Source organism: Rhamphochromis longiceps, linkage group LG9 (assembly GCF_057381845.1).
Source record: "Rhamphochromis longiceps isolate RC_006_pf linkage group LG9, R_longiceps_female_GT1.1, whole genome shotgun sequence".
Taxonomy (NCBI): domain Eukaryota; kingdom Metazoa; phylum Chordata; class Actinopteri; order Cichliformes; family Cichlidae; genus Rhamphochromis; species Rhamphochromis longiceps.
This window is the reverse complement of record NC_140565.1, coordinates 35,981,322-35,990,505: the sequence shown is the minus strand read 5'-3', so window position 1 is coordinate 35,990,505 and position 9,184 is coordinate 35,981,322. Positions and strand designations below refer to the sequence as shown.

The 9,184-nt window shown below is 49.0% G+C and overlaps 1 protein-coding gene across 1 annotated transcript in view; it reads right to left on the bottom strand.

The window, feature by feature from the left end:
- LOC146662802 (tomoregulin-1-like) overlaps positions 1-7,288 on the bottom strand; it is a 15,824-nt gene extending 8,536 nt beyond the window's left edge. Inside the window, exons 1-6 of the mRNA XM_085417680.1 lie at positions 6,615-7,288; positions 2,258-2,367; positions 1,741-1,870; positions 379-405; positions 194-284; positions 1-115 (exon numbers count right to left, since the gene is read on the bottom strand). The exon at positions 1-115 is cut by the window's left edge and continues 34 nt beyond it. Coding sequence (XP_085273806.1) covers positions 1-115; positions 194-284; positions 379-405; positions 1,741-1,870; positions 2,258-2,367; positions 6,615-6,741 — 600 coding nt within the window. The 5' untranslated portion in view covers positions 6,742-7,288. The remainder of the gene's footprint in view (positions 116-193; positions 285-378; positions 406-1,740; positions 1,871-2,257; positions 2,368-6,614) is intronic.
- Positions 7,289-9,184: the final 1,896 nt, after the last annotated feature.

Here is a 9,184-nt window from a genome sequence, read left to right as displayed (position 1 = left end):
GAGCTGTTTGAGGCAGGACACCTCCCGGACGTGGCAGGGCGTGTCGTAGGTGACGCCGTCGCTACCGCACACCGGGTTGTCGTTGTGGCCGTTGCACACGATGTTACACATGCAGCTGGATACACACACACACACATGCTCGTTCAGGCTCACTCCTAACACTGAGTGTGTGTGTGTGTGTGTGCGTGCTCACATCATATCCTCAGAGTCTTCATCACACTCGGCTCCAAACTTGCAGTTCCCACATTTGGAGGTCTTTTTCCCGCGGCCGGAGCCTTCGTCGTCTGCAGACACACAAACGCCGCTCAGCTCGTCTGCTTCAACTCAGAGACTTAAAAACACTCAGAAACAAACCAGAGCAAACATGAAGCTGTTTACCTCCATCTCCAGATCCTGATCCAGCATCTGAGACACACACACACACACACACACACACACACACACACACACACACACACACACACACACACACACAGACACACAGACACACACACACACACACGCACAGACACACACACACACACGTTCTGAGGTTAGTGTCACTGGCTACAGGAAGTTAACTTTAACCTGCTGCTGCAGAGGTGTCATAACAGGCTCTGTGTGTGTGTCCATACTTCTGGACTCATTGAGTAGCTTTGCATGATTAACAGTTCAAAATAATCCTTCTTTATGAAGACGAGCATCACACAGATGGCTGCCAATCAGTGCTCAGTAACATCCAATTAAAATCCTTGAATTTCACCAAACCTGGAGCTCCGCCTTCCTGGATGCTCTGTTACTACGGTAACCTCACAGCAGCCATATTATTGGTCACATGATGTTATTAAAAGTGCTCTAAAGGGCTCCAACAGCACAAACACGGTCATGGTGTGTCACCATGCATCTGTCAGTCAAAGAGGCCACGCCCCTAAGAAAGCTAACATTAAGCCTTTAAACATTTTAACATGGAAGTCTATTGGAGCTGACTCACTGCTGCCTCTGCCCTGAAAGAAAGACGCTTTAATCACAGGAGTCACATGTGTCCACTGTACCATCTGGAACTCTTCTTGTTTTGTAAAAACACAAACACTAAATCCTGCTTCTCTGTGCTGTTGTGTAGCAGTGTGTACACCTGAGACTGTCACCTGTCTGTCCTGCACTCTCTCTCTGTTTCTTTCTCTCTGATTGTGGAATAAAAGTATGAACATGTGTTTATAAGTTACACTTGTGTTTGAATCCTGCAGCTTATCACACATTTGATGTCCATGTGTGACGACTGCAAGTGTCCAGAGTGAGGACAGACTGAGGGACCCACTGCTGCACATCATCTGTGAGGCTTTGCAGCCCTGATGATCCACCAGGACAAACTCAGCAGAGGAAGAGGAGGAGGAAGAGCCAGCAGCAGCTGACAGATGGAGAGAATAGACAGACTGTTCCCTGTTTGTGAAGGACTGCTAGGAAAGTTTAACATAACTGTCTGTGCTGAATCAGTCTTATTAGGTAATGTTCAAATAATGTGATCATCCCAGTGTTTCCAGTGTGGGAGAAAGTACTCAGAGTACTCAGGGCCTTCAAGTTACACACTATGAAAGGCAGCAACAAGTTTAATGTTTTTTTATCAGATTACAGGACTTTGATTTAGACTCTGGGGTTACCTGTGACTGTGTCCACCTGTTCACACATTAATCACAGCGAGCGTCTGAAACCTGAAGTGTGCTTATTATAAGAAGCAGTGAAAGGCTAAAGAAGAGGGTGAGTTACCGTGGTAACAGGGCCCCTCTGACACGATGTTGATGGCTCTTTGTTTCTTGCACGCCGCTCTCCTCAGGAAACACTCGTTCTGGTACGTGTCTCCGTTGGAGCCGCACACGGGGACGTACTTCTTATTGCACTGAAACACAAAGTAACTTTATCACAGCACTCAGACACACACAGGGCTCTGAGGGAGCCTGAAGGTAACACCTCATTCACGATGCAGGCAGGCTCGCTGCTGATTGGTCAGTGCGCTCCGGTCTAACCAAATTCAAAAATCTGTGCACAATGCCAAAGACAGCACAGTTAGCATGTGTAAACAATGTGCACCCTGCTGTGTGACCAGCTCACAATGATCACGTTTCAGAAGCTTTAATCACATCTGTAACAGCAGCTGTAACACACACATAAAAAAAGCTGTGATTGGTTTCATTCAGCAAGCATTTAATAGCACTGTGGAGACTACACCTGAGCACTGCAGCCTGTAGGGGGCGCCAAGGTGCAGAAGTGAGTGTGTGTAACTCACGTGGAACTGACAGACACACTTGATGTCGGCGCCATTCTCGCGGCAGGTTCCTCCAAAGCGACACGTCCCGGTGTCGCACACGCGCAGGTCGCTTTTCTTCTCTGACAAATCTGGAAAAACACAAAGCGGATCATTCTTACATCACAGCTATCGTCCAGCGATTTCAACTAAACAAAACTTTGCATGAAATAAAAGTGGTCAGTCTGCGGGATAAACCGAGTCCTGGTTCAGCTCTGAGCTCTGTCCTGCTGACAGGTCTGAGCTTCAGCTGATGCATGGCTGGTGTACAGAGGAGCTCACGGTCCACTCAGATCATCAGTGATGATGATCACTTAATCACCTACAGTGAACAGAATTCAAACAGGAACAGGCTCAGGTGCTGCTACAGCTGATTGAACAGGTGCCACCAAAGGTCAGGCTGGTGTGAGTCCCCTCCCTCACTCTGTGTCTCTACTGTGCTCACATGAAGGCTGACGATGCCAAAAATAAAAGGACGAGCGTCTGTCTGTGATGGGGGCGTGTTTGTGAGTGCACACTTTAAACTCCGCACACAGCTGTAAAGCTTTAAACATGTTAGATTAAAGGTATCAGACTGAGCAGCACAGGATCCCTCCTCTGAGGAGCACCACCCCCCGTGCCCCCAACCACCACCAACCACCCCCACCAGCTGTGGAGATATTTCAGTTTGTGGCTAAAACACACACACAGAGTGGGAAACTCTGATAAAACAATACAGCTCCACTGACAAACACACACACTATTATCCAGGGTAGTAATTTCCTGATGGCAGCTGATTGGTCGGCAGCCCGCAGGCTGGCCAATTAGAGCTTGTAATTACAGAGGCCGTGACCTCAGCTCCCCTGTAATTAGTAAATACCACAGTGTGCTGAGGCAGCCACATCAACCTGCTGACACACACACACAGCGCATCCTGGGAGAACACACTGTTTTTGTTATTGTGCATGTGTGTGTGTGTGTGTGTGTGTGTGTGTGTGTGTGTGTGTTGTTAAAATGACTGTCTGAGAGCCAGAGTTACGTTGCAGTAAACTCTGCAGTCTCTCTGAGTTCAGCAGCAGCTCCATCATAGTTTACTGGTTTTTCTTCCTTTACTGGTCTCACGCTGAGTGGAGCCACATCATTGGTCCACTCTTTAAGACGTGAACTCAGAACAAGCGTGCGCTAACAGGAACTAGCAGTCAGATCTGGGTCCTGCCCGAAGCCTCAGCGTCTTCAATGCTGCCATCTTGGTGATTTTCAAACGGGACTTGAAGAGGGGCGGAGCTGACTGTGGAAACAATGATCTCATTGGCTAACAACATGGCAATGAGTGCAGCATCTATAATCTGTCGTTCTAACACTAAGAAGAAACGGCCATCCATGGAGCTGCCACAGGCACAGACAGGTACACGGGCCTGTGTTAATGAACGGGCGTGACATCATTTTATCTTCTGGCAGCTGATTGGTCCCTTAGACTGAAGCCAGGGTCCTTCATCAGGTGATCAAACAGTCAAACACACGCACACACATACACGCGCATCAGTTGCATCATCAAGTGTCGGCAGCTTGTTTATGGAGTCGGTGTCTGCAGGGACCAGTCGGGAGGCTCTGTGGGAGTCACAGCGGGTAACCCCGCCCCCACGGACGACAACCTGCACACAGGTGTTAGTGGAAGGAGAGTGTGAGGAGAACGACAGCAGCAGGAGCAGAGAGGGCCGTCTGCACGTTTCTGCTGGAAACAAAGCTCAGCGTGCAGCAAACATGTGCTCAGTGTTGCCTCTTTGCTCTACGATTCTATAACAGAATGAAACAATAGTGCCAGATAGAAATAAGGAAAAAACACTCATTTTATTTCTATTAGATCTGAAAATGTTGCAGGGATGCAAGTAGGGATTAAAACCGCAGGATGAATGGTTACCGGTGCTGGAAATGCAGGCGCTTGATGCAGTGTTTTGATTTTGCTGCCACTCGTACCCACAATGCAATGCGCGTAAGTCACGTGGTTTGTCGATCTCTATTAACACTAACTAACTTCAATCCAAATCAGCTGTTAGTTTAAAGTCACCACATGCAGCCGCGGATGATGGTGTTTGTATGCCGTGTTGTGTTTGCTGCATTTTTAACGTGCTCTTGTGCAGCTGCTAACTCGGTCAGGTCCCTGTTGTACGAGCTTTGATGTCAGCGGGACTAAAATGAGCATCAATCATTCATAAAGTCACATGTTTGTAAGGAAAGACCTTCAGACCTCTGTGAGGAACAGCAGGTGGGGGGACGGACTCGAGCCTCCAGGTGAGCTTCAGTTTGTGCTTCAGCTCGTAAACAGGAACCATTAAAGAGTCGCGCTGACTTCCACAGAGGTGCAGGTTGGTGTTAGGACGCCTCCAGCCGTCAGTTTGATGTTCGTCATCACAGAGTTTGTCCTGACCGAGTGAGACGCAGCGCTGCGGGAGCTGAGGACAGACTAACCCTCAGCCTGTCGCTGGCTTCATCGTCTCCACACCAACAGCAGTAAAACACACCTCACTTACTTCAAAGGAAACAGTCTCCTATAACTCTGAGGTGAAGCCGGCGTCTCCAGGACAACCGCTAAAGGTCGACCTGTGGCCTGATCACGGGTTAAACCGCCCTCCACCCTCCGTCCCCGCCTCACTGCTCTCGTTGACTTCCTGCTGTCGGAGCGAGTCAGGAGCTCATAAAAGACGAGCTGAGGCGGGGTGGTGCGACGTGCCGGGAGAACATCAGTGACGGCGCTCAGGTTTAAAAAAAACCTTCAGAGCTTCTAAAAGTAGAACTCAGAGATTTTTGATTCTTTAGATCCTAAAAAAGTTCAGAGACTTATTTCAGCTCCAGGTTTCTACTTTTAGAGGAGAAAAGTTCAAAATGAGTTCGTGTCTGCACACAAACACCAGCTCACTGATCTGATCAAACATGTTTTAGATGGGAGGAACACATAGGGACTATTTTCAGCGGCGGATTAATCCACTATATGTCCATCACCCGTCCATCATCATCCACCCTCTGCTTATCTGAAGTCACGGTGGCACAGCTGGACAGCAGAGCCTTGAAGTCTCAGCAGGTTCTGGATCGACCCTGGGATCTCCTCCTAATTTGGGGTGCCCAGAACACCTCCAAAAGGAGGCACGCAGGAGGCGTTGTATTCAGATCAACATAAACTAGAAGTTCCCTCCAGATGTGCGAGCTGCTCCTCCTCCTCCAGGTGAGGGCTCATCTCAGTATCACCTGCTGCTGCTGCACCAAACCACCGCTCCACCTGCTGCTGCACCGTTTTCCAGCTGTTACAGTGTTGCTGTAGCCAGCTGTTACAGCAACACTGCATCTCGTGAATGAGCTGATGAATCGTTTACTCTGTGATGATCTTTCAAAACTGCTGGTGTTGCCCTCAAATGTCAAACACACAAAAGCAGCGATGTTTTCCCACTGAGTGAAGGATCTGCACTGTAACTCACACAGAACTGAAATGTGTGCGAAATCAAGAAAATGCAGAAAAACACCCTGAAACTTCCACAGCACTCCACTCCATCCTCACTTCCTCGGAAGCGTTTTACGAGCCACAGCTCGTTATCGTTCGTCAGGAGACGAATCAGCTGCTCGTTTCTCACGTTGACATGAACCTCCTGCACCTCCTGACAGCACTGCAAACAACAAGGAGGTCAGCAGGTCTGACCACGGTCCATCCACCTCACGACTCCAGGACCGGACCTGCCTCAGTCTCGCCTTCACTGAGTCCACCACAGGACCGGTGTTGGTCTCTTCAGCTAAATTATCCAATCATAACACCTGTGTGACGGGTTAATGTTTACATTTGCATTATTAGGGGCGTGGCCACGCTGACAGGTGTGAGCACAACAGCCTCTGTCAGCGTCAGCTGGTGATGGCTGATAAGTTAAACCAGAGTTCACAAACCAACCACGGTGGTTTGTCCATCTTCTATTTACAGTCTGTGGCCTACCCGCTGTCTGGAGGCCAGATTTGACGATCTGCTGAGAAACGCGGACGGAGCAGCTACACAACCCAGCTCCATCACTGAGCCTCGCCCTGCTCCACCCTGTAATTAACCCTGAAATAGAACCTGGTTAAAGTGAGGAGTGGTCACACACACACACACACACACACACACACACACACACACACACACACACACACACACACAGGAGAGCAACATGGCTGCAGCTTCAGCAGGTGAAACATCTGTTCAGCATCATTACATCACAGCTCAGGTGTACTACAGGTACTGACACACCGACGGAAACACAAATATGAGAAAGGCTGGGTCGCACTGCTCCGACCTCTGACCCTCCACAGAGCCCTTCAAGTGTAAGCAGGCTGTGAGCGAGCTCACCTGGGCAGTCTTCGGCCCTCCCGGGGCCGCAGTCCACACCGCTGCGGTGGAACGAGCTCCGGACGGCGGGGAGAACCAGCAGCACCAGCAGGCAGCAGAAGCAGGAGACCCGGAGCTCTGAAGCCATGATGGAGGACGGAGGGGGGATAACGGAGGAGGCTGGTGTGCGCGCAGGGAGGTGGATGAACACAAAGAGACACAAACTGGAGTAAAAGAATCTGTCGTGTTTTTCTGGGTCCTCCTTCACTAAGTCCTCACAGCACAAATCCACGCAGCGGGTTCTGATCCACGCACAGCTCACAGATTCCGTCCATGTGCTCCTCACCTCGGCTCTCAGAAATACGGAGCAGGGCTGCAGCTCGATCCCGGGATAACAAAGCCGAGCAGGACCTGGGGCTTCACAGCCGACCCCCACACCTCCTCCACCCCTACAGCCCGGACTCTGCCTCCATCCCCCAGCCCCGCTGCCTCGCACTCAAACCGGCGGGGAGAGCCGCGGACACACGAATCCAGGTAGAAGTGCCAGCGGCCTCTGAGCAGCATCCAGGCCGGGGCGCAGAGAGGGTGGAGCGTGGACGGATGAGGGTGGTTCGGCGGCTCGATCGGTCGCGACTTTTTTTGTCCTCCTGGTCTTTCTCCACGGAATCACACATTAACAAAGGCCTGCGTCACGTGACCTGCAGGAGACCACTCCCACTCACTCACTCCCTCACACACACACACACACACACACACACACACACACACACACACACACACACACAGAGGTATCCCTGCATGCTTTGCAGCTGACCTAATCTCACCGACAATAATAATAATAATAATAATAATAATAATAATAATAATAATAATAATAATAATAACTGCGTCACAGCCGCTTTATGACTGAGTGGAAGTGTCTTCATGTCCGCAGATACCCCCTCCCACCCCCACCATAAATCACAGCATTGAGCGCGCTGACCTGATGGTGGCGCTGCACATTATAGGGGAGATCAACCCACAGCAGCAGCTTCCTCAGGTGTGTGAGGGCAGAGATTGCTCGGTAGGTGGAGTCTTTTCCCCATGATCGGAAGGTCGGGGGTTCAAATCCACCGAACGGTTCCTCTGAGGTGCCCTTGAGCAAGGTACGGTCCGTATACAGAATCAGGTGAGCACAGGGGTGTCCAACATATGGCCCAGGGGCCAGAATCGGCCCAGCAGACGCACTTTTACCTGTATTTTTATCAACTTTACAGCTCGTCCTGCTGATGAAGCCCCCCACAGGCTTCCATAGTAAAAGTAACAGAAGTTCCTTCTTTTTAACGTGTCCACAGTAAAATAAATAAACAAATAAACAAATGTTTATTCACCAAAACATTCTCTCTAAAGTGCCAACAAAGTGTTTCTGTAATTTTGTGTTTATTTTTTAGAGCAGTGCTGACGCAGTAACACATACAGCTCAGCTGCCCTCCTTCCACTGGGATATCGCAGGGACTGAACCTGAGCTCGTTTCCACTGACAGAAAGGGTCCAGATCAAAGTTACAGGGCTAAAAAACACATTTAAGCTTGGATCAAAACTACGAACAAATCTGTTTATGCCTCGTCTGAGAGTCCCAGCCTAAGGACCGAGTCTCTGCCCGAGCAGCAGGTTCGTATCTGTGAGGCAGAGGAGCAGAAACAGCATCAGCACTCTGCATGTGTGATCTGTTTCTGATAAATCACTGCAGGAAACTCCAAAAAATGCATTCTGGGTAAACATTCAAGGCTCATGCCAGCAGGTGGGACATGATGACTACCTTTGACTTCCAGCTGAGTGTCCTTCTTCCAAAATCATTTTGTGGCTGTTAGCTTTGAAATGTGGAACAGCAGCGTGTGTTCTTTGCTACAGACTGGGAGCTTTGATTAAAAACTTCTGGTTCTGAAGGAGTTCCTGTAAATGTTTGAAGGATCAGAGCTTCAGCCTGTGACTGAAGTTTAGAGAGAAACTTACAGCAGCTGAATGATCTTCTTCAGAGGTAACGATGCTGGAAAAGTGAATGAACAGAACCACCTCTGTGTCCTCTCAGGTTCCCTAACTCTGAATATTGACTGCAGGGCTCATGATCATGGTGTAACCTTTACAACAGCAGGGGGCGCTGCCGCCTGCAGAACGAGACAGACCTGCTCCTTCAGACATAAATAATGATCCTGTTTAAAACGACAGAGGGTCAAACCGAAGGCTTTACTTTGACTGAAGGAGGCTGTAAGTGACTGACGTTTATTTATAAAGCACATTTAAGAGACTAGTGTAGATCAAAGTGCTTCACAATAAAACCGCAGTGCGGGCGGAACAAAGAACAAGTTCTACTTAAAATTGCATTTACACGGTGTCGTGCAGGCCGAATGAAAGTCCACGTGAAGCATCGTTTTAAAGAGGAAACAACGTCTGCGAGAACAAAGTCGGATTTTCACTTTTTTGTTTATTTAACATGTGACTTAAAATCGTATTGTTATTTATTATGAACATTTTTGCCTACGACTGATGTAAAAACTCTAAAAATAGTAATAAGTAAGTAATAATAGCTCCTATTATTATTATCAGCAGTAGTAG